At 44.1% G+C, this 26,070-nt stretch overlaps 1 protein-coding gene across 4 annotated transcripts in view; it reads left to right on the top strand.

Annotated features, from left to right (window-relative positions):
- rubcnl (rubicon like autophagy enhancer) overlaps positions 1–26,070 on the top strand; it is an 83,023-nt gene that overhangs the window by 13,065 nt on the left and 43,888 nt on the right. For all 4 annotated transcript variants that reach the window (XM_060832914.1, XM_060832915.1, XM_060832912.1 and 1 more), the window contains exons 2-6: positions 11,855–12,009; positions 13,591–13,634; positions 20,873–20,990; positions 23,218–23,691; positions 23,977–24,077. In XM_060832914.1, coding sequence (XP_060688897.1) covers positions 13,629–13,634; positions 20,873–20,990; positions 23,218–23,691; positions 23,977–24,077 — 699 coding nt within the window. In that variant the 5' untranslated portion in view covers positions 11,855–12,009; positions 13,591–13,628. The remainder of the gene's footprint in view (positions 1–11,854; positions 12,010–13,590; positions 13,635–20,872; positions 20,991–23,217; positions 23,692–23,976; positions 24,078–26,070) is intronic.

Genomic DNA, 26,070 nt, shown 5'->3' with positions numbered 1-26,070 from the left:
GTGGTGCGGGAAGGTTGCATTTCAGTCTGGAGGCCTGTGGCCAGTGGTGTGCCACAAGGATCAGTGCTGGATCCAATACGTTTCATCATTTATATAAATGATTTGGATGTAAACATAGGAGGTATAGTTAGTAAGTTTGCAGATAATACCAAAATTGGAGGTGTAACGGACAGTGAAGAATGTTACCTCAGATTACAACAGGATCTTGATCAGATGTGCCAAGGGGCTGAGAAATGGCGTTTAACTTAAATAAATGCAAGGTGCTGCATTTTTGAAAAGCAAATCTTAGCAGGACTTATGCACTTAATGGTAAGGTCCTAGGGAGTGTTGCTGAACAAAGAGACCTTGGAGTGCAGGTTCATAGCTCCTTGAAAGTGGAGTCACAGGTAGATAGGATCGTGAAGGTGTTTGGTATGGTTTGTTTTATTGGTCACGGTATTGAGTACTGGAGGTGGGAGGTCATGTTGTAGCTGCACAGGACATTGGTTAGGCCACTGTTGGAATATTGCATGCAATTCTGGTCTCCTTCCTATCGGAAAGATGGTATGAAACTTGAAAGGGTTCAGAAAAGATTTACAAGGATGTTGCCAGGGTTGGAGGACTTGAGCTATAGGGGGAGGCTGAACAGATTGGGGCTGTTTTCCCTGGAGCATCGGAGGCTGAGGGGTGACCTCAGAGGTTTATAAAATCATGAGGGGCGTGGATAGGGTAAATAGACAAGGTCTTTTCCCCAGGATCGCAGAATCCACAACTAGAGGGCATAGGTTTAGGGTGAGGGGGAAAGTTTCAAAAGGGACCCAAGAGACAGCTTTTTAAACAGAGAGGGTGGTACGTGTATGGAATGGGCTGCCGGAGGAAGTGGTGGAGGCTAGTACAGCTACAACTGGCAATTTAAAAGACATCTGGAATGAATAGGAAGAGTTTAGAGCGATTGAGCCAAGTCCTGGCAAATGGGGCTAGATTAGGTGGGGATATCTGGTCAGCATGGATGGGTTGGACTGAAGGGTCTGTTTCCATTGTTGTACATCTCTATGACTGAGTATTTAAAGCTGTGAAAGTCTACCAGAGGTTGCACTGAATCAGTTTAGCCAAATTCAAAGCTTTTGCATAAACATAAATAAATCTGAAATAAAACCATGCTGAAGAAATTCCGCAGGTCTGGCAGCATCTGCTGAGAGAGTTAACATTTTGAGTCTGATATGACGTTTCTTCACAAAAAACCTTTTTTTTTGTGCTGTAGACAGAGCGAGGAGAAGGAGGAAGTAGATCAGCTTGTCAGAGTTCCTCATTCACCGCCAGTGACACAGATAATGTTGCTCCTGTTACTATCACAGCACAAAAATGCAAACCATCGCAAAATACACACTCCAGAGTGAACCTATTATTCATGTGTCAACTATTTCCCCTTGTGCATTCCCTTAGTGCCTGCCTCAGCACCTTTGCCTGTACTAGTACTGCTGTGTTTCAGTTAGTTAGTTCAGTTGGCTGGTTGGTGATACATAGTGACACCAACATAGAGTCAGAGATGTACAGCATGGAAACAGACCCTTCAGTCCAATTCGTCTATGCCGACCAGATGTCCCAACCCAATCTCATCCCATTTGCCAGCGTTTGGCCCATATCCCTCTAAATCTTTCCTATTCATATACCCATCCAGATGCCTTTTAATGTTGCAATTGTACCAGCATCGACCACTTCCTCTGGCAGCTCATTCCATACACGTACCACCTTCTGCCTGAAAAAGTTGCCCCTTAGGTCTCTTTTACATCTTTCCCCTCTCATCCTAAACCTATGCTCTCTAGTTCTGGACTCCCTCACCCCAGGGAAAAAGCCTTGTCTATTTATCCTATTCATGCCCTGCATGATTTTATAAACAGTCTACAAGGTCACCCCTCAGCCTCCGACACTCCAGGGAAAACAGCTCCAGCCTATTCAACCTCTCTCCACAGCTCAAACCCTCCAACACCAGCAACATCTTTGTCAATCTTTTCTGAACCCTTTCAGGTTTTACAACAGTGTGGGGTTCAATTCCCTTGCCAGCAGTCATCATGAAGGTCCCACCTCTCCCCTTGCTGGAGGCCTGTGGTGACCCTTAGATTAAACTACCACCAATCGTCCCTCTCTCTCTCTCTCACACACAGAGAGCAGTCCTATGCTCCTGTGGGACTATGGAGATTTTACCTTTAGGCAGCATCACTGCAGCATGGCTGGTGGAGGTCTACAGTGAAGGAGATCCCAGGTGTCCTTGTAGGATGACCATGTGTATCTCCGAGCCTAGAGGACAAAGTTGTGGACTGCACCATCTTGCCACGTACACCAGTAATCTGTAGTCAATCACAGCAGCCCTGGCTAGGATGTTAGTTCATCACATTTATAGCATTAACAGATAACTCCCTAAAAGTCCTTCATAATGGAATCAACAGAAACTATGATGGTCAGGATTTTGGTGGTTCATGTTTAGAAAGTGCACCACTGTAATAAAAAAAACTTACAAAAGGTAAATATCAGAGGCATGTTTCATACTTCAACTGGACTGGAGCCCTGTGACCAGTGGTGTTCCACAGGGTTTGGTTCTGGATTCTCTTTTGTTTGTCATTTATATCAATAATTTGGACGAGAATATAGAAGGCGTGATGAGGAAGTTTGTTGATGACACCAAAAATGGTTGCATTGTAGATAGTGAAGAATGTTTTCTAAGATTACAAAGAAATCTTGAACAAATGCTTTAAATTGAGGGGTGAAAGATATAGGACAGATGTCAGATGTAGTTTCTTAACTCAGAGTAGTAGGGGTATGGAATGCACTGTCTGCAACAGTAGTAGACTCGCCAAACTTTAAGGGCATTTAAATGGTCGTTGGACTGACATATGGATGAAAATGGAATAGTGTAGGATAGATGTAAATGGGTCAATGGGCTGAAAAACAGCAGGTGGAGTCCAATCTGGATAAATGGGAGGTATTACATTTTGGTACAACGTGCGGGCAGGATATACAATGAATGATAGGGCCTTGGGTAGTGTTATAGAACAGAGGGACCTAGTGATTCAGGTACCTAATTCTTTAACGTTTGTGTCACAGACAGGGTGATTAAGGGTTTTAGCACACTTTAATTTCTCAGACCTTTGAGCATGGGAGTTGGGACGTCATGTTGAGGTTGTACAGGATGTTGGTGAGGCCTCTTCTGGAATACTCTGTCCAGTTCTGGTTGCCTTCTTGTCAGAACAATATTAAGCTAGACAGGGTTCGGGAGAGATTTACCAGGATATTGCCTGATAATGGAAGATTTGAGTTATAAAGAAAGGCTGGAGAAGCTGGACTTCTAACACTGGAACATAGGAGATTAAGAGGTGATCTTAGAGGTTTATAAAATCACGAGGGGTATGGATAGGGTTAGTGGCAGATGTCTTTTCCCTAGGTTGGAGGATTTCAAGACTAGGGGGCATATTTTTGAAGGTGAGAAGAGAGAGGTTTAAAATAAAAAGACATGAGAAACAAACCTTTTACACAGAGCGGTTTGCATGTGGAATGTACTTCCTGAGGAAGCTGTGGATGCAGGCACAGTTGTGGGCAACGCTTAAAAAGACACTTAGATAATCACAGAATAGAATCCAGACAGTGTGGAAACAGGCCACTTAGCCCAACAAGTCCATACTGACCCACCAAAGAGTTATCCACCCAGACGCATTCCCCTACTCCTGACTAATGCATTTAACCTAGACATCCCCAAACACTAATCTGCACATTGCTAGATTATGGAGGAAACCAGAGCACCAGGAGGAAATTCATACAGAATGTGCAAACTCCACACACCCAGTAGCCCGAGGCTGGAATCAAACCAGAGTCCCTGGTGCTGTGAGGCAGTCGTGCTAACCACTGAGCTACCATGCCAGTGGATGAATAGGAAAGATTTGTGGGGGGGGGGATATAGGCCAGGAACAGACAAGTGGGACGAGTTTAGTTTGGCATTATGTTTGGCATGGACCAAAGGGTCTGTATCTGTGCTTTATGACTCGATAACACTTGGCTATTTGGGAAGGGAGGGTGGGCGGCACGGTGGCACAGTGGTTAGCACTGCTGCCTCACAGCGCCTGAAGACCCGGGTTCAATTCCCGACTCAGGCGACTGACTGTGTGGAGTTTGCACGTTCTCCCCGTGTCTGCGTGGGTTTCCTCCGGGTGCTCCGGTTTCCTCCCACAGTCCAAAGATGTGCGGGTCAGGTGAATTGGCCATGCTAAATTGCCCGTAGTGTTAGGTAAGGGGTAATGTAGGGGTACGGGTGGGTTTCGCTTCGGCGGGTCGGTGTGGACTTGTTGGGCCGAAGGGCCTGTTTCCACACTGTAAGTCTAATCTAATCTACTCTTTTCTTGAGGTTTAAGCCACTGTCACTCGCCTCAGCAAATGTGTGAAAGGGAAGATTCTTGGTCTGTTGGGAGATCCGTTGAGCCCATTTTCACACTAGAATTCACAGCTCTGAGGACAACAGACCAGGCTCGAATGATCATACAGCACACGTGGTTTTATTTGTAACTCGGAGTCAAGGAACGTGCCTGGGAGTAGCAACCCTGGGCAACATTCAGAAGACTGATGTTATTCCAAAGTCATGCATTTACATAGCACCTTTCACAGCCCCAGCACAGCTCAAAGTCCTCTATGGCGACCCAAGTCTTTTTGAAATATTGTCTCTGTTATAGTCAGAACACGATAACGGCTTGCTTCTGCATTGGCAATGGCCAGGGAATCCAGGAAAACTCTCTTGTCCTTCTTCACAAAAACTAGCACCATGGGATGGTTTACCTGAGGGCAGACAGGGCCTTGGTTTAACAGTTTAACCAAAGGACAGGACAGGAAGATTTAAGTCATAAGGAGTGGTTGGATAAACTGGACTTTCACCAGGATCGTAGAGTGAAGTCTGTAAAATCATGAGGCATAGATAAAATAGACATTACAACAGCTTTTTCCCCACGGTAGGGGAGTCTCAAACCAGAAGGTCTCGGTTTAAGGTGAGAGAGGAGAGATACAAAAGGGGCAATTCTTTCCTTGCGGAGGTGGACAAGTGGCAAAGATGTGTTGTTAGAGGTAGTGGCGGAAGCGAATACAATTTCATCATTAAGACAGGTACATGAATGGGATAGGTGTGGAGGGATGTGGACCCAATGCATGGAAAAGGGACTGGTTTTATTGTGAACACTGGGTGGCATAAGCAAGTTGGGCCAAAGAGCATGTTGTAGATTTCTAATACTCTATGCCAGCATCTCTGACAGTGCTACGGTCCTGCACTAGCATTACAACTTTAGTTATAGCTTTAAAAAAAATAAAAATCACAGCACCAGGTTACAGTCCAACAGGTTATTTGGAGCTGCAAATGTGTTGCTGGTCAAAGCACAGCAGGTTAGGCAGCATCTCAGGAATAGAGAATTCGACGTTTCGAGCATAAGCCCTTCATCAGGAATAAGAGAGAGAGCGCCAAGCCGGCTGAGATAAAAGGTAGGGAGGAGGGACTAGGGGGAGGGGCGATGGAGGTGGGATAGGTGGAAGGAGGTCAAGGTGAGGGTGATAGGCCGGAGTGGGGTGGGGGCGGAGAGGTCAGGAAGAGGATTGCAGGTTAGGAGGGCGGTGCTGAGTTGAGGGAACCGACTGAGACAAGGTGGGGGGAGGGGAAATGAGGAAGCTGGAGAAATCTGAATTCATACCTTGTGGTTGGAGGGTTCCCAGGCGGAAGATGAGGCGCTCCTCCTCCAGCCGTCGTGTAGTTGTGTTCTGCCGGTGGAGGAGTCCAAGGACCTGCATGTCCTCGGTGGAGTGGGAGGGGGAGTTAAAGTGTTGAGCCACGGGGTGATTGGGTTGGTTGGTTCGGGCGGCCCAGAGGTGTTCTCTGAAGCGTTCCGCAAGTAAGCGGCCTGTCTCACCAATATAGAGGAGGCCACATCGGGTGCAGCGGATGCAATAGATGATGTGTGTGGAGGTACAGGTGAACTTGTGGCGGATATGGAAGGATCCCTTGGGGCCTTGGAGGGAAGTGAGTGTGGAGGTGTGGGCGCAAGTTTTACATTTCCTGCGGTTGCAGGGGAAGGTGCCGGGGGTGGAGGTTGGGTTGGTGGGGGGTGTGGATCTGACAAGGGAGTCACGAAGGGAGTGGTCCTTGCGGAACGCTGATAGGGGAGGGGAGGGAAATATATCCTTGGTGGTGGGGTCCGTTTGGAGGTGGCGGAAATGGCGGCGGATAATACGTTGTATGCACAGGTTGGTGGGGTGGTAGGTGAGAACCAGTGGGGTTCTGTCTTGGTGGCGGTTGGAGGAGCGGGGCTCAAGGGCGGAGGAGCGGGAAGTGGAGGAGATGCGGTGGAGGGCATCGTCGATCACGTCTGGGGGGAATCTGCGGTCCTTGAAGAAGGAGGCCATCTGGGTTGTGCGGTGTTGGAATTGGTCCTCCTGGGAGCAGATGCGGCGGAGACGAAGGAATTGGGAATATGGGATGGCGTTTTTACAGGGGCAGGGTGGGAGGAGGTGTAGTCCAGGTAGCTGTGGGAGTCAGTCGGTTTATAATAGATGTCTGTGTTGAGTCGGTCGCCCGAGATAGAAATGGAAAGGTCTAGGAAGGGGAGGGAGGAGTCTGAGACAGTCCAGGTGAATTTCAGGTCGGAATGGAAGGTGTTAGTAAAGTTGATGAACTGTTCAACCTCCTCGTGGGAGCACGAGGCAGCGCCGATACAGTCATCGATGTAGCGGAGGAAAAGGTGGGGGGTGGTGCCAGTGTAGTTGCGGAAGATGGACTGTTCCACATATCCTACGAAGAGGCAGGCATAGCTGGGGCCCATGCGGGTGCCCATGGCAACTCCTTTAGTTTGGAGGAAGTGGGAGGATTGAAAAGAGAAGTTATTCAGGGTGAGGACCAGTTCAGTCAGTCGAAGGAGGGTGTCAGTGGAAGGGTACTGGTTAGTGCGGCGGGAAAGGAAGAAGCGGAGGGCTTTGACTCCTTCGTGATGGGGGATGGAGGTGTACAGGGACTGGATGTCCATAGTGAAAATAAGGCGTTGGGGACCGGGGAAGCGAAAATCCTGGAGGAGGTGGAGGGCGTGGGTGGTGTCCCGAACGTAGGTGGGGAGTTCTTGGACTAAAGGGGACAGGACCGTGTCGAGGTATTGGGAGATGAGTTCGGTGGGGCAGGAGCAGGCTGAGACAATGGGTCGGCCGGGGCAGGCAGGTTTGTGGATTTTGGGCAGGAGGTAGAAACGGGCGGTGCGGGGTTGTGGGACTATGAGGTTGGAGGCGGTGGATGGGAGATCCCCTGAGGTGATGAGGTCCTGGATGGTCTGGGAGATGATGGTTTGGTGGTGGGAGGTGGGGTCGTGGTCAAGGGGGCGATAAGAGGAGGCGTCCGCGAGCTGGCGTTTGGCTTCAGCGGTGTACAGGTCAGTGCGCCAAACTACCACCGCGCCTCCCTTGTCTGCGGGTTTGATGGTGAGGTTGGGATTGGAGCGGAGGGAGTGGAGGGCTGCACGTTCTGAGGGTTGGAGTGGGTGAGAGGGGTGGACAGGTTGAGTCGGTTGATGTCACGGCGGCAGTTGGCTATAAAGAGGTCGAGGGCGGGTAGGAGGCCTGCACGGGGTGTCCAGGTGGATGGGGTGTGTTGGAGGCGGGAGAAGGGGTCGTCAGAGGGTGGGCGGGAGTCTTGGTTGTGAAAGTAGGCACGGAGGCGAAGGCGGCGGAAGAATTGTTCAATATCTCGCCGCGTGTTGAACTCATTAATCCGAGGGCGTAGGGGAACGAAGGTGAGGCCCCTGCTGAGGACTGATCTTTCATCCTCAGAGAGGGGGAGATCTGGAGGGATGGTGAAACGAGCTTTCAAGGCACTGCCTCTTCATCAGGTGGTTGTGGAACAGGACCAGAAGACCAAGAAGTTATAGCAAAAGGGTTACAGTGTCACAGACCTGGAACGATATATTAAACAAACTTAGATTAAGTTGTGCATCTTTTAGGATGGGATATGCTGGTTTAAGCTCTTTAATATGTAAATTTGAGAACTCCTTTGAAGTTGCAGTCTCAAGGTGGCTTCAGTTTATTTAACAGTAGGGGTTATCTTAGCTCAGACAATGTATTAAAAAGGTGTGAACTTAAAGTCTGTCCCAATGTTGAGTCAGTTTTATTTCCTAATTGAGACTACAGAAAGTTACATAGATTTATGCAGTTTTTGAGCAAAGTAAAATGTAATTATGCAAATCTAGATCCATCCCATAAATTTACATGCCCATGCATGCAGGAGACACAGAGTTTGGGGGGGGGGGGGGGGGGGGGGGGGGGGGGGGCGGAAGGTGGTGGTGAGTGCGTGCATGTGAAAGTGTATGGGAGTGTGTACAAGAGTGTGATGGGGTATAAACCAGTGAGAGAGTCAGAGTGTGTGCGTGTGCGCTTGTGTATCAGAGAATATCTGCGTGAGTATGTAGGTGTGTGAGAGACAGTGTGTATAGTGCAGGGGGGGTCACCTGTAATGTGACATGAACCCAAATCCTCATGGGCCCCGAACCTGGCTATCAGCCTCTGCTTGGTCACTTTGCATTATTGCTTGTCTTGAAGTCTGCATTGGAGGATGGTCACCTGAAGGTCTGAGGCCGAATGTCTGCATGGCTGAAGTGTTCCCCAACTTAGAGAAAACACTCCTGTCTGGTGATCATTGCGCTGTGTCTATTCATCCATTGTTGGCGAGACTGAGCAGACACTGCACTGTACCATGCCTCAGGACATTCCTGCCTGCAGCGTATGAGCTAGGCAACATTGGCCGAGTCCCCCAAGTACCTGCCATGTACATAGTGGGAGGTGTCCCCACATGTAACGGTGGTGTCAGTGTCGACACTCTGACATGTCTTGTAATGGCTGCTGTGACATGGTTGTACGGTGTCGTGGTCGATGTTTTCCTGAAGGCTGGGAAGTTTGCAGTGAACAATGATCTGTTTGAGGTTTGGTGGTTGTTTAATGGCAACTGGAGGCGTGAGAAAGGTTTTGGCAAGGTGCTTATTCTCATCGATAATGTGTTGCAGGCCACGAAGAATATGGCACCGTCTTTCCACTCCCAGGAGGTACTGGACAACGAAGGATACCCTATTGGTTGCATCCCATGTCTGTCTCCTGAGGAGGTCATTGCGGTTGCTGGGAACTGGCAGTGGATGAGTTGAGCATCATACTCTATTCTTAGGAGGGCATCATTGAGCACTTTCAGGTGTCCATGACATTCCTCCTCGTCTGAACAGATCCTGTGTATGCAGAGGGCTTGTCTGTAGGGGATAGCTGTTTTAATGTTTCGGGTGAAGCTGGAGAAGTGAGGTTTTCCATGGGTTTGCGGTAGAGTGAGGTGCTGAGGTGTCCATCCTTGATGGAGATGCATGTGCCCAAGAATGAGACAGATACTAAAGTGTAGTCCATGGTAAGTCAGATGTTGGGATGAAACCCATTGATATCACTGTATCTGTTTCAATGACTCCTCGCCATAGGTCCAGTGGAAGAAAAGGTCATTAATATATCTGGTGTATAGTGTTGGTTGGAGGACCTGTGCCGAAAAGAAGTCTTCTTTGAACCTGTGCATAAAAATGTTGGCATATTGGGGTGCACGTTTTGTCCCAATGGCTGTTCCGTATATCTGGATGAAGAACTATTTGTCAAAGGTGAAAACGTTGTGTTCAAGAATCAAACTGATGAGGTGTAGGATGGTGCTTAGAGATTAGCAGTTGTGGTGTTGAGTACCGAGCCTGTTGACGGCATCACAGCATTTTGATGAATGCTGGTGTAGTGTGCTGAGATGTCCTCTCTGTCTCTCTCACGCACTTCTATATGCACTCACATTCAAACAGACCCTTTCTCATGCAGAAACTTTCTCCCATGTGCACACGCATGCACCCTCTCACAGGTCTATACCCAATCACACTCGCACACATACTTGACCAAGCTCTCTCACACACACACACACACACACACACACACACACACACACATTCACGGTGTCTCACCTGTGCACGTGTGCTTACAAATTTATGGGATGGATCTGTATTTGCAGAATTACATTTTAATGGTGCATTGAGAACAACCTAGCTCTCATTGCTGGCAAAACCAAGGAACTCATTATTGACTTTAGGCAGGATGTTACTATGCCCTCCCACACACTGACAGCACAGAGATGGAACGAGTGGAGCGCCAAGCTCCTGGGAGTGGTCATCCACAACCAGCTTTCTTGGACTCTTCATGTGGATGGGTTACAAAGGCCCAACAACATCTCTTCTTCCTCAGGCACCTGAGGAAATTTGGCATGATGGCGAATACTCTTGCCGACTTTTATAGGTGCACCATCAAGGGCATTCTATCTGGATGTATCACTACCTGGTATGGAAACTCTACCAATCATGATCAGAGACGGTTATAGAGAGTTGTGAACACGGCCCGGACGATCACAAAGGCCAACCTCCCATCGAGAGAATCCATCTACCAGGTCCGCTGTCAAGGAAAGGCCACCAGCATTCTCAAAGATCCATCCCACGCTGATAATTTTTTCTACAACCTCTACCATCAGGGAGAAGGTACAGAAGCCTGAACACACACGCACACCAGCCGGTTTCATAACAGTTTCTACCCTACTGTTGTTAGGATACTCAATGGATTCACAAACTCTTAACATTCACCTGTATCTGTGTTTTTGTTTTTGCCACTGTTTACCTATTATTTACTATCTATGTTACTTAACTCTGATCTGACTGTATTGTTCACAAGACAAAGCTTTTCACTGTGCCTCGGTACACGTGACAATAAATTCAATTCAATAATTTGCTCAAAACTGCATAAATCCATATACTCTAGTCGCACTTTAGAAATAAAACTGACTCTGCATTGGGAAAGACTTTAAGTTCACACCTTTGATAATTGTCTGAGCTCAGACAACACCTATTTTTAGGAGGTGCCGGTGTTGGACTGGGGTGTACAAAAGTTAGAAATCACACAACACCAGATTATAGTCCAACAGGTTTAATTGGAAGCACTAGCTTTCAGAGCGCTGCTCCTTCATCAGGTGGTTGTGGAGTTCACAATTGTAAGATACAGAATTGCTAAATGTTTGCTATAAATTCCATGTCTTACAATTGTGTCCTCCACAACCACCTGATGAAGAGGCAGCACCTCAAAAGCTAGTGCTTCCAATTAAACCCGTTGGACTATAACCTGGTGTTGTATGATTTTTTTTTAAAAACTTTGTCCACACCAATCCAACACCAGCACCACCAAAATCATAACTTTGGTTATATTCTCAATCTTTGCAGAGAGGTTTGTAATTCTGACTCACAGGAAAAGAATTATCACTGAATCATGGCTTCCAATAAGGAACTTCCAATTGTTTCTTTTCAGCATTAAGTCTTATCAGTAAGCATGATGCATCATACATTTCCACCTGAGAGGGACAGAGGGTTGTGTTTCGATTGGTGAATTGAAAGAACATGTTGTTCAGGTTTTACAACCTGCACACAAATGCCAGAATGTCACATTTCAAAGAGAGACACCATATATATTGCATAAGATAAGGCGAACTGTGACAAGCAAACTTTGTTTGACCAAGACTTGGTGTGGAAAATGTACTCTAGAATTGATAAAATGGAATATCCTGCTAAGGACAAATCCCTGCATATGAATACTGTACATGTAGGTTCTAGCAAATATAAGTAAGACACCTTGTAATTGGAAAGGAGTCTTCAATTGTTTGTCAATGTAATTATTAGTGCACTTGGGATTGTGCCATCTAATCTCAGCTAACATTAGACATTATGGCCAGACTCTTGGATCAGAATCTCTGACATGGATAACAATTACTTTTGGTGTGGTTTTTCAGGTGAAGGTGTGGACAAGAGGCCTTTCCGGTTGAAATGAGCGGAGAAATCCTCACACCCAAATCCGCACTGAAGTTAAAACCTCTTCTTCAACATTAAATGGCGTAACCTGTCTTTTAAGCTATCCTTAAGCTGCCTTGACAGTTACTGAGAGAAGGTAAGTGTGTAAAACAATCCCTCCAGCTTCATGGAAATCTCAACAATCATCCCATCCCTGTGCTGTGTCCATGTTTGTTTAAAGTTAAAAAATCGCTTGACACCAGGTGAAAGTCCAACAGGTTTGTTTGAAAATACAAACTTTCAGAGCGCTGCTCCTCCATCAGGTGGTTAGTGGGGCAGGATCATAGACACAATTTAGAGTAAAATGATTAAAGTGTCATACAACTGATGCAATGTATTGAATAAACCTAAATTGCTGTTAAGTCTTTAAATCACTTAGAATGGGGATACAGGTTTTGATTCATTAATATGTAAATCCCAGAACTTCTTTCAAGTCATGTTCCAGAGATAATTTCAGGTTTTATGTAAAAAAAAGGTGATATCTCAGCTCAGACAATGCATTAAAGGTGTGAGGTTAGAGTCTGTATCCCAACCTTGAGTCAGACTGGTTCTAATTCCAAATTAGGAATGTTATAAAATGTCATATGGACAGATCTGTTGGCAGCTGAAAATGTGTTGCTGGTTAAAGCACAGCAGGTCAGGCAGCATCCAAGGAACAGGAAATTCGACGTTTCGGGCATAAGCCCTTCATCAGGAATGAGGAGAGTGTGCCAAGCAGGCTAAGATAAAAGGTAGGGAGGAGGGACTGGGGGGAGGGGCGATGGAGGTGGGATAGGTGGAAGGAGGTCAAGGTGAGGGTGATAGGCCGGAGTGGGGTGGGGGCGGAGAGGTCAGGAAGAGGATTGCAGGTTAGGAGGGCGGTGCTGAGTTGAGGGAACCGACTGAGACAAGGTGGGGGGAGGGGAAATGAGGAAACTGGAGAAATCTGAGTTCATTCCTTGTGGTTGGAGGGTTCCCAGGCGGAAGATGAGGCGCTCCTCCTCCAGCCGTCGTGTTGTTATGTTCTGCCGGTGGAGGAGTCCAAGGACCTGCATGTCCTCGGTGCAGTGGGAGGGAGAGTTAAAGTGTTGAGCCACGGGGTGGTTGGGTTGGTTGGTCCGGGCGTCCCAGAGGTGTTCTCTGAAGTCAGGTTGGAACCTGACTCAAGGTTGGAAAACAGACAGACTCTAACCTCACATCTTTAATGCATTGTCTGAGCTGAGATGTCACCTTAAGTTATCGCAGGAATGACTTGAAAGAAGTTCTGGGATTTACATATCAATGAGTCAAAACCTGCATCCCCATTCTAATTGATTAAGGACTTAACAGCAATTTAAATTTGTTCAATACATCACGTCAGTTGTATGACACTGATTTTTTTTACTGTAAAGTCTGTGTCCTATGATCCTGCCGCACTAGGTACCTGACAAAGGAGCAGCGCTCCAAAAGTTTGTACTTTAAAATAAACCTGTTGGACTATAACCTGGTTTTGAGAGATTTTTAAACGTTGTCCACACCAGCATCTCCATATAATGTTTATTTAGGAGACTTATGTGAATAAAATTTCATCTTGCTGCTTCGAATTGTCCTGCTTAATGGTGACAATGTGAGTTTGATATGTATTTAGGACCATTTTAATTTCTTCAATCATTTGTGGAACAACCAAATATCTGAAAGTGGATTATTCATGTTTCAACAGGACATATGCATGAAGATGAGGTGACACCCTGAGCACTAATGAAGGTAATGATTTAAAGCCATCACCATATTACAGATAATTATTTAATATACATATAAAAAGGAGGAACAAGAGTAGTCCATATGGCCGGAGAAGCCTGCTGTTATTCAATAAGTTCATGGCCGATTAGATTTTAAACCTCAACTCTACATTCCTGCGCATCCTCAATTATCAATGCAACTCTGCATTAAAGATATTTAAATATTTTGCATTCACTGCTTTTTGAAAAAAGGGAATTCCAAAGACCCACTAACCTCAAAAATTACTAACTCATCTCGGTCCTAAAATGACACCCCTTTATTTTTAAATTATGACCCCTAGTTCAAGATTCTCCCACAAGACAAAACATCCACCTGATCAAGTTCCCTCACGATCTTTTACATTTCAACTGAGTCACCTCTGAATCTTCAAAACTCCAAAGGATACAGGCCTAGTCTAACTTTTCCCTCATAAGGCAAATCACTCAGTCCAAGTGTCAATCCAGTCAACTTTCTCCGAACTGCTACCATACACAACACTCCAGATGCATCTCACCAATGCCTTGTATAACTGAAGTATAACCTTCCGACTCCTGCACAGAAGAGGAGGCGCTGAACGTCTTTAATTGTATCAAGGTGGATAAAACCCCAGGACCTAGAACTTGGTAGGAAGTTAGGAAAGTGATTGCTGGGTCCTTTGAGATATTTGTATCATCAACAACCTTGGGTGAGGTTTTGGCAGATTGTATGGTGGATAATATTAAGTTGCTTACAAAAAGCGAGGGAACTATAGCTCAGTGAGCCTAACATCTGTGGTGGTGAAGTTGTCAGAGAGGATTATGAGGGATAGGATTTACGTGTATTTGAAAAGGCAAGGACTGTTTAGGAATAGTCAACTTGGCTTTGTGCATGGGAAATCATGTCTCACAAACTTGATTATCTTTCAAAAAGAATCAGAGGGGTACAGGCCATATTCTAGCAAATGGGACGAGATTAATTTAGGATATCTGTTCGGTGTAGACGAGTTGGGCCGATGCTGTACATCTCTATGACTCAATGCAAGAAAACAGCATATTCTATTAGCTTTTTTGAACACTTATTGTGTCTGCATACTGCATCATAACCATCCCCTCAATCCCTTCTTCCAAATCATTTGCATAAATTGGAAAGAGTTGAGGCCCCAGCACTGACCCCTGTGGCCCACACCACTTGTAACACACCACCAGCCTGAAAAAGACCCATTGATTCCTACACTCAGATTCCTGTTAAATCCGCTGTAAATCTTTGAAATCTGTTTGAACAGCGCAATAATGAGATGGCTGAAAAATGATCCCTTTAGAAAAACTCAGTTTTTCTACAATGTAGAGTTTAGTCAAATTTTAATCACACACTGAAAACTAAATCAATTGACATGCTTCTAAAAAATTAAACTGGATAAGGAAAGCTACTATTCCAAGGTCTTGAGCTTGGAGAAAGTGAGGACTACAGATGCTGGGGGTCAGAGCTTTAAAATGTGTTGCTGGAAAAGCGCAGGTCAGGCAGCATCAAAGAAGCAGGAGAATCGACGTTTCGGGCATAAGCCCTTCTTCAGGCTTATGCCCGAAACGTCGATTCTCCTGTTCTTTTGATGCTGCCTGACCTGCTGAGCTTTTCCAGCAACATATTTTTAAGCCATGGTATTGAGCTTGCCAGACTAGAACCTGCAGTAGTACTGTTCACATTCAATATTTCTGGTGACAATTCCCATCCTTCATATTACAAGGAGAGGCCACTCTTGTCATCCCCCGTGCTACTCAAAATTGTCTAATCTCCAGGTTTGGTTTGCCAAGTCTTCAGTTTGTCCAGTTAGATTCTAGAATGAGGGAATAGATGGAAATGACACCAGAAAAGGACAATCCATCTGTATGTGAGTTCCATGCCCCCAAATCACGTTGGATAGGGGTTATGCAGAGGAACCTCGATTATCCAAATTACTCAGGGAGTATTTTGTTTGGGTAACTCGAATTCCAGATAATCAGATGATGGATAACACAGTTAGCCAAGCATCAGAACTTTGCAATCTTGCCAGATAATCCAATGTTTGGATAATTTAATGCTAGATAATCGCAGATCCTCTGTATATGGCTGTACTGGAATCCACAATATTTCCCTGACTGATCCAGTTCAGCTTCTGAACTATTGTAATCCCCAGGACAGTAGTAGTAGGGGATTGCCATTGAAGGTAAAAGGGGTAATGATTAGACACTCTTGTTAGAGATGGCAATGCCCAGGACTTGTGTGGCACAAATGTTACTAGCCACTTGTTAGTCCAAGCCTGAATGTTGTCCAGGTCTTGCTGCAGTCAGACACAGACAATATTCATATTCACTATCAGGGTTAGCAAAAGGAATTGAACACTGCAATCGTTTGTGAGCTGTTTCATCTCTGAGCTTACGATGGAGAAAAGGTCATTGATGAAGCAGCTGAAAATGGTTACACGCGGGGGAATTTCTTATTGTATCCTGAATACGAGAAGGTTGACTTCCAACAACCATGAGCTTTGTACTGGGTATGTCTCTGCCAGGGAAGAGCTTTACCCAATCCCCACTCACCTCCTTGCCTTGATTCAAATGCAATCACTCTCCCCTCTCTGAATTCTAGTGTCCATGTTCAGATCCAGGCTTTAATGAGGCTTGGAGCAAAGTCATCCTGACAAAAACCAAGCCTGTAGATGAGTGAGCAAGTTATCAGCAAGTATGGATAACATGATCGACACAATAAGTTTGCATTTTCAGAAAGTCTTTGTTCTGATAACACATAGTAGGTTCATGATTAAGCTCTGACCTTATGGAGTTAAGGGATGTATAGCAGGTGAGCTGCTGGTCAGCTACAAAACAGGGAGGGTTAGTAGAATGAATAAAAATGGGAAATACTCAGCAGGTCAGGCAGCCGCCGTGGAGAGAGAAACAGAGTTAGTATTTCAGGTTAATAACTACAACCCAACAGAGTCAAAAGACATTTGCTCAGACTGGTAGAAGCTGAAAAGTGATGTTCCACAAGATTTAGTGCAGACACTACTGCTGCTCACCATTTATATGAACGATTTGTACTCAGATGGGAAGAACAATTTCAAACTCCAGAGTATGACAGAGATTGGAGGTTCTAAACAAAGATTATAGCAGAATTGAATTTTTTTTATTCACTTATGTGACATGGGCATTCCTGGCTGCCCACCATTTATTGCACGTCCCCAGTTGCCCCTTGAGAAGGTGGTGGTTAGCTGCCTTCTTGAGCCACCACAGTCCACGTGCTGTAGGTTGACCCACATTGCCTGGAGGGAGGGAATTCCAATATTTTGACCCAGCGACAGTCGAGGAACAGTGATACATTTCCAAGTCAGGATGGCGAGTGGCTTGGAGGCAACTTGCAGGGGGGGGTGGTGTTCCTTAGTATCTGCTGTCTTTGTCCTTCTAAATGGAAATTGGCCTTGTCCCTACAAGGACTGTGCAATGGTCACTCTCACTGATATGGTCATGGACAAATGCATCTGCACCCATTAGGTTGGTAAGGAAGAGGGTAAGTATGCTTTTCCCTCTTGTTGGCCCCCTCACCATCTGCTCAGACGCAGTCTAGCAGCAATGTCCTTTTAGGACCTGACCAGCTCAAACGGTAGTACTGATGTTGAGCCACTCTTGGTGGTGGACATAGAAATCCCCCACTCCAACTACAATTTGCACTCTTGCCACCCTCAACTCAACTTGTTGAATGCATGTTCACCTCGCAGCTTACTTTTTAGTATAGATGGAAGTGAGTTGGTACAATTTGGTAGGTGTAATGATGGAGCTGTAAAAAAGGCAAGAGTCCAAATTAGAACCGCCATGTGAGATAGGGATGCATATTCACAAATCAAAGATAGCGACACAAGTTAACCGATGCAGAAAGATGGAAACAAAGCCCCAAGTTTATTTCTAGAGGAATAGAATGGAAAGTGGGGAATTTATGTGAAACATGAAAAGAAACTTGGTTAGATCACCTGTGGAGAACTGATCTGGTCTCAGAATGCAAAATATAGACAGAGATATTCGAGAAAATGCAAACCAGGATGAAACCAGAACAGAGAAGGTAGGTTGGACAAGTTTGGACTATCTTCTCTGGAAAAAAAAAGGTTGAGAGCAGACCTAATGGAGCTTTTTCAAATTATGAAGAGATTTTGGATAGGGTGGAAGACAAGGGCATCAAAAATGGGAATCCCGCACCCTGCAAGTTCCCTTCCATGCCAGTCACCATCCCAACTTGGAAATAGCTCACCATTCCTTCAGTGTCACTGGGTCAAAATCCTGGAATCCCCTCCCCAACGGCATTGTGGGTCTACTTACAGCACACAGACTGCATTAATTCAAGATGGCAGCTCACCACCACCCACTACTGCTGTGCAAGAAGTCTGGCTCAAATTAGTACATAAAAATGTGAAGATGATGTTACCAAATTGGGAGGAAGGAGAAAATTATACATCAAAAAATGTAAGATAACCATGAAAACTCCAGTAAAAAAAAATTCAAGATAAACTTCTTTATCCATGAGGATATGGAACACTGTACCACACAGAGCATTTGAAGCATCTAACATTGAAATATTTATTCAGTTTCACCTTAGAGCCTTGAGGTAAAAAGCAATATTAAAAAGGAATATTGGGGTGGCATGGTGGCTCAGTGGTTAGCACTGCTGCCTCACAGCGCTAGGAACCCGGGTTCAATTCCAGACTTGGGCGACTGACTGTGTTGAGTTTGCACATTCTCCCCGTGTCTGCGTGGGTTTCCTCCGGGTGCTCTGGTTTCCTCCTAGTGTCCAAAGATGTGCAGATTAGGTTAATTGGCCATGTTAAATTGCCCATAGTGTTAGGTGCATTAGCCAGAGGGTAATGGGTCTGGGTGGGTTGCTCTTCAGAGGGTCGGTGTGGACTTGTTGGGCCGAAGGGTCTGTTTCCACACTAAGTAATCTAATCTAAATAGCCCATAGTGTTCAGGGATGTGTAAGTTAGGTAGATTAGTCAGGGGTAAATGTAGAGTTGTAAGGGAATGGGTCTGAGTGGGTTCCTCTTCGGAGGGTCAGTGTGGACTTGTTGGGCCAAAGGGCCTGTTTATATTCTGTAGGGATTTTAATTCCAATATAAAGATTTCTTGACTGAGATGCAGTATGGTGGGACAAGCCCTATTTTGAGTATAATCATTGGCTGAAACTGGTCAAACCTGTTTCTGTAAAGTCTGCGTCATTCTGTTAAATACATGACCAAGCTAATCTTACTGCTAGGATTTGAGATTCACCAACCAATCCTGCCATCCCTGGGATTAACCTCCATTGTACTCCCTCTCGGCTAAGTATATTTCACTTTAGAAAGGGGAACCAAAACTGTACACAATACTCCAGGTGTAGATTCACAGAGGTTCCTTGCAATTGCATCAAGACATCATCTGTTCTTGAATCACCTTTACAATGAAGACCAACATACCAGGGCTTATGCTCGAAACGTCGAATTCTCTATTCCTGAGATGCTGCCTGACCTGCTGTGCTTTGACCAGCAACACATTTGCAACATACCAGTTGCCTTCCTTACTGATTGCTGCACCTGCACGCTAGCTTTTTGTGGCTCATGAACAAGGACACCCTGTATTAATGCAGCTTCACACTGTTCCACTTTAAGGCCTTGTACCTTATTTATATTGTGGAACCACAAATGGAGAAGCAATACGAAAATACTCCAGATGGTTGGCAATATTGCAGGTTGCACTACAGCAGTTAAATGAGCGGTTCTCGTTTTTTTTAAGTCATATATGTGTCTGTTAAACTGACCCCTCATATTAAAGGGCATACAACCCAGTAATCAGGAAAAGCACGATCATTCGGAAAAGTCAATAGACTGTTGACTCTACTGACACCATTTCTGTATCCTGCTCCCTGACAAACTCAAAGACTATGGATGTGTTTATGCCTCATGCTAATCATGCACATTCATCAATTGGTAGGTGAGACACATATCATCCAAAAAAAAAAATCTTATTTCTAACAAGGACACTGCACTGGTGATAAAAATTCAACCGGTCAATCTATTTTGGACTAGGGGCACACACCCAGCTCAGGGATCAGGTCAAACTGGGTTGAAATGGTGTTTGCTGATTACGTCTCATGAGTCTGACCTTCTCTATCCAGCGGGGAGGGCTGAGGGAGAAAAGAAAAAAAATATTTAAAGGTGAAATGGAGGAAGGGAAGAGAATTTTACCCGTGGCCTTGTTTTAAAGGCAAAATTGAGCAACTGTCAGGAAGTATGGGTGAATTATAAAAGGCCTTGCTTTTTTGGCACCAGTTTAGAGTTCAGAGTTCACTTTGTTTCAATGAGATTTACAGCATAAAAAGCAGCAATACAAGTGTCAGTTTTACCTGTACTCTATTGCTGGTCTCAGTGTGATTGTGTTGTCAGAAATTTAACAACTAACAATACCATTCCAAACATATTCACAAGGAGTCTGAAATTCAATATTGCTCATGGCTTTTAAAAACAAGTGTAAACTATGTACCAACCTGGTCAAACATACATCTGGAATGGGATAGGATCTATAGTTGTATCTTCTGACAGTACACTTGTACCACAAAATCCACTGGATCAAACTCTATCACCCAACATATTACTCAAATCTAGGGTCTTGCTGCCTTAATTTATCAGACTGTTGTTCGTGGCTTAATAAGACTTTTACAATAAAAAATACAGGTGACATCGTGCTGCAAAAGTCAATTTATGAAATGGGGTGAAGTTAGCACATGCTTTTAATTTTCAGAGGATATTGCATCCCTGTTAGAATAATGATTTGGGAAGGAGTTGGAAATTTCATTTTCTTAATCCCATACCCTCTTAAAGGGGCACTGTTTTCATGAAAAGGTTTTATTGTAAAAATAGGAATGAGAAGAATTGACAGATCACTAAAGATGTTACATCCAAGTGATTGGAATAAATATATTCACTTCTTGTGTGCTGGCAAACAAATGAAGGATAATCAGCAAACACTTTATTTTCAGATAGACAGTGTCACTTTAAAAAACCCAAGTCTGTTCTTTTCAGGGGAATTAGTCAAGATCAGATGATGAACTAGTGGCTGTCTCCACCTGGTCTTTTTACCAATCAGGTTGCTTTAATTCCATATAGTGAGCATCTTCAACTCCGTTAAGCTGAGAATCTTTTTCCCTCCAGTTAATGTCTTGTTGTCAGTTTCAATCTCTTTTCTGTTTTACTGATACAGCAGGCAAGGAAGAGCAGCTTATTGCCTGTGTCTGAGGCAAAGGTGGTATCTGCCTCAGGATTCCATCTGAACACCTTGTGCTTACTGCCCCAGTCACCGTCTACCTCAGCACTGCCAGGTATTTGGTTTTATTTTATCCTCTGTTTGATTTGAACTTTGAAATAGCGTTAAATGTAAAGCTTGTGAGTCATGTTCTATTCTACCTCTCTAATCTTTGATTCAGTCAGGCTTGTAGTATGATGCTTCTATGTTGGTAAGCTGCGGGACTTTGTATGTCCAATACAATCTTTTCATGGTAAGAAAGGGGGTTCAAATCCCACTTGTCCTAGAGGTGTGTAATCACATCTCTGAACAAGTTCATTTAGAAAGTATCTACAAGTTTTGTTTTCTTCCTGAAAACTGGTAAATTGTTTCATTCCCATGGCAACTCCCTGATCAATCAGTGTCCACCTGCCTGGTTTGAGAACTAAAATTGGCAGTTACCTGCTCTTGTTAGATCTCCATGGCGAATGATGGCTTGACCAATCAGAACTCTCTTCTCATTGCTGTATTAACTGGTGACTCTCTGAGGGTTCTTGTGTGGTATAGTTGTAGTCTCTCTAATTCTAGATTGGTGAGGCCTCGGTACAAATCCCTCCTCTCCCTTCAGAGCTGTATAATAATATCTGAGTAGGTTGAATGGCAAAGTAGATGTGCAGAGAAAACAGTTGCTTCTGATGGGGGTTCTTCTGGTGCAGTAGTAGTATCCCTATATCTGAGCCAGGAGGCCAGGGTTCAAATCCCACTTGCTTCAGAGGTGTGTAATCACATCTCTGAACAAGTTCATTTAGAAAATATCTGCAAGTTTGTTTGTTTCTTCCTCCTTGGTCTTGAAATAATCAAAACCAGACTTTTGATTCCTTCTTGTTTCTTTAGTGCGTTTAAGCTCTCTTCAATTACTTCTGTGAGGACTTTTTTTTTGTTTTTTTTAAAAAAATGCCTTATGCAACACTAATTTGCCTCAGATTCAACAACAGAAAGATAAAACCAAGGCAGCTCTTTTTTTTGTCTGAGAGGTGGAATTTATTTTCTGCGTTTTACTTGTTTCTCAGTGTTACTTAAATTGGGGCTTGCTGTTTAATGGAAATGTACCCTTTTGTTTTGTAAACTGGGCTCTTGTGGCATAGTGGTAGTCTCCTTCTTTTCTCTAGACCTGGAGGCCTGTGGTTCCAAGACATGTTGTGATACACTTGATCAAATTGGTTTAAATTTAATCCAGCTCCCAATATTTACTGAAATGGGTCTTTTATATATTTTAAAATCCACAGGAAGAGGGCTTTGCTGGTTTGCCCAGCATTTATTGTCTGTCCCTAATTGCTCAGAGGGCAGTTAAGAATCAACCATATTTCATGGGTTGAGAGTCACATGTAGGGCAGGTAAGGATGGTAGTTCCCTTCTGTAAAGGGAATTAGTGAACCAGATTTGTGGTTTACCAATAGTGTTGGATCCAGACTTTTATTTATCTTACCTTATTGGCAGATGGTGTGTTGTTACCATGTATTTTTTGACTATCTTTTTGTGATTGATGCAAGAGCTGTTAGTAACTACATGACTCTGACTCCAAACATTATTCCCTATCTCAGTCGTCTTCTGTAATTACACCCCCTGTTTCTAGACTCAGCAGCCAGGGAAACCTGTAAGCTTCTTTTACATTTCATTGCAGTTGTCACTTATTCTTTGACACTCTAGAGCGTGTGTGTCCAGTTTCTCCAATCTCGTGTCAGAAGGTAGTCCAACATTTTCAGGGATTAAGTCTGGCCCACCTCCATTATGCTCCTTCCATGGCAACTACATCCTTCCTTGGGTAAGGAGATCAAAAGTGTACATGCTACTCTAGATGCAGGCACAGCAATGCCCCTTTTTATTCTAAACCTTTTGCAATAAAAGTCAACTTTCCCTTTGCCTTCCTTTTTATTGATTATTGCATCTACATGTTAATTTAGTGTGTTTCGGAAGCAACGACACCTTTGAATGCCAGCACTTCCTAAGAAATGTTATGTCTATCTTTTATTTCCTCACCAAAGGAGATGAATTCTTGGTTATTGACATTATTGTCTTTCCCCATTCATGGGTACTTATGTTAGTCTTTTTCCCATTTCTGGATGGTAATTTCAAAGATTTCCTGAGCACAATGCAGGCTGGAGATCAAGATCTCATTGCATTGACCCTTGTTTAATGGTGCACATTGCATCGGGGTTTATTGCATTGTACGGTCCATTCTGAATTCTTTCAACCAAATTGTCTATTCATTGATAACTGTCAGCAAGATTCAACTGATCTTGTTTGTGGTTCTTTATTTTTGACAGATGAATACTCCACACCAGCAGTGATGGGCCAGACTGCAGTGCACCCAGGCCAACCCTCGAACAATCCCGAAGCCATCAAAGAGATCCTGAGCTCGGTATTGGAAACCTTTGATGGCTTCAAACCTCTCGCAGAGAACTCTACAGCCATTACAAGGCTATCTGCATTGACTGTGTTTCAAGATGGAGCTTCGAAGGATCTTTGGGAGAGTCGTGGTAAAGATGAAGAACAGCGGCACTGTGTGGAGATTGCTATGATGACCTGTCAAGGTGATTCATGCAGCAGTAGTTCATCACTGACTCACTCTCCTGAAAAGTCCTCAAGCCGCATTATATTCAACCCTTTCAGCAAACTCTTGACCTCTGTACAGTCTACAGCTTCCAGGCACATGAGCTTCACAGGAGCTCCACCTTCAGTGTCTAAGGCCGAAGAACCCCATTATCAACGCTCTCAGTCAGACTCCAACATCCATCCAGGTAAAAGATGTTAATATGAACAATATTGCTTTCGTGACAGTACTGAATAATAAGAATTACAATTCAGATACAGCAAATATGGGAAACAGAATGGCAGGAGATACGTGAAGAATGGTATAAATCAGTTGGTTATCTGAAATTTCTGAAACAAAAGTTGTACTTGTTTTCATACATAAGTTTAGCATGTTTAAGGTGATTTAAGGCAAAGGATTTGCTCCATCTGTTTTAAATTTCTCCCTCTCTTTCTCCTTCCCCATTTTGAATCTAAAATCTGTCTTTCCACAGAGAGAGCACAACATGGGCCAAATAACAGACCGGGTGAGACTATTGTGTACACGAGTTATCTCTCCAACCCTAGTTTCAGTGCAAGTAGAGCTCAGGAAAGGGTAAGATGTTATCCACAAAGCTCTAGTTTAAGTTTTTTTTTAAAAACTGTTGTCTGTCTTTGTCTTTGTTTTACAATTCCTGTCAGTCATGTTCAGGATTGTCAATTAAATATAGGTGATACATCAATGTATAAAATATTTTTAATGTAAAGAGTTGACCATTTACTAGTTTTTCAAAACTGTGGATAATGTATTTCAGTATCCCTTGATCTGTGCTGGCACTTCCCTTTTTTTTTGGTTTTAAACTGCGGAAATGTATTGATGTGGAATTTTCAGAGCTGTACAGCACCGAAACGGACCCTTTGGTCTAACTTGTCCACGTCGACCAGATATCCTAAATTAATCCAGTCCCATTTGTCAGCACTTGGCCCATATCCCTCTAAATCCTTCCTATTCATGTGCCCATTCAGATGCCTTTTAAATGCTGTAATTGTGCCAGTCTACTCCACTTCCTCTGGCAGCTCATTCCATACACGTACCACCCTCTGAAAGAGTTGTCTCTTGCGTCACCTTGAGCAAAGGCAGTTCAATGAAAAGAAATAAAGTCCATGTTGGTGGGAACCAATAGTCCAATGTTCCTTCTCCAAGTTGACTAATTGGACCATCCGAAATACTGACATGTACCTCCTTGCAATGGGGAGGAAAGGTCAAGTGTGAAACTATGTTTATCAGGAATTCAATTGTGAATGTCAGCAACTGATTTTTAAATTTGTTGAATGCCCCAATGGACTTGTGTTTCTATTTTTGCATTGCAGTTCTGGAACCAGTGAAGTCAGTGAAGGGTCACCAGTTGGACAAGGCTAGCGATAAATGACAAAGAGCTTAGATGCAGGGTTATGAATGAGCAAATAAACTGCTTTTTCACTGTGACAAATTATACAATGCATTTGATAGAGGGTTTGAAATGTCGTCATTTTATTTTTTTGAGATAAAAAGTTCAATTTAAATCTGTCGAGTCTTCCAGCCCAGAAACAGACCCTTGGGTCCAACCAGTCCACGCTGACCATTATCCCAAACTAAACTAGTTTTGCCTGCTCCTGCCCATATTCCTTCAAACCTTTCCCAATTCATGTACTTATTCAAATGTCTTTTTTTTTAAATGCTGTAACTGTACCCACATTCACCACTTCCTCTGGAAATTCATTCCACATCCTGTTTATATATGAATAATCCACTTTCAGGCACCTGGTTTTGCAATAGTTAAGATGAAGTAGTTAAAATGTTACTAAATATGTAATAATGACAGCTTAATACCATTTAACCAGGATAACTGAAAGCAGCAAGGTGTAATTTTCTTAACATAGGTCTCCTAAACAAACATGGACACAGCACAGGGATGGGATGATAGTTGAGATTTACATTAAGCTGGAGGGATTGTTTTACACACTTACCTTCTCTCAGTAACTGTCAAGGGGCTTAAAGATAATTTCAAAAGCAGGTTACACCACTTAACGTTGAAGAGGAGGGTGCGACTTTAGCGAAGAGTTTTGCTATCTCCTTATCTGTGTCTCATGATTTCACTGACCTCTAAGGTCTCCTATACTCCAGGAGAAAGAGTCCCAGTGTATTCAGCATCTCGCCACCTTCCTGTCCTTTTTGTTTAAGATGTTAAACCGAGGCACCTTCCGCTGTGCTCGGGCTGTGAAAGGTGCTATGTAAATGCATGACTTTGGAATAACACAAGTCTGAATATTACCCCAGATTGCTACTCACAGCAATGTTCCTTGACTCCAAGTTACAAGTAGAACTACAAACACTAATCGTGCAAGGCCTGTCTTAATAGATGTAGATTCTAGTGTGAAAATGGATTCACTGGTTTTCTCAACAGACAAATAATCTTCCCTTTCACACATGACTCTGATTAGCTGAGGAGAGTGACAGAGGCTTGATGTTCAGGAGTGTTCACCCTCACTTCCCAAAGAAGCAAGTGTGATAGGGTGTGTTTCTGGGCTATGTGACTCTTCGGTTCAACCAGTCCAAGCTGACTATTTCC

The sequence above is a fragment of the Hemiscyllium ocellatum genome, chromosome 12, assembly GCF_020745735.1.
Source record: "Hemiscyllium ocellatum isolate sHemOce1 chromosome 12, sHemOce1.pat.X.cur, whole genome shotgun sequence".
Classification (NCBI taxonomy): Eukaryota; Metazoa; Chordata; class Chondrichthyes; order Orectolobiformes; family Hemiscylliidae; genus Hemiscyllium; species Hemiscyllium ocellatum.
Note: the sequence above shows the minus strand (reverse complement) of the source record. Positions and strands in the feature narration are given on the sequence as shown.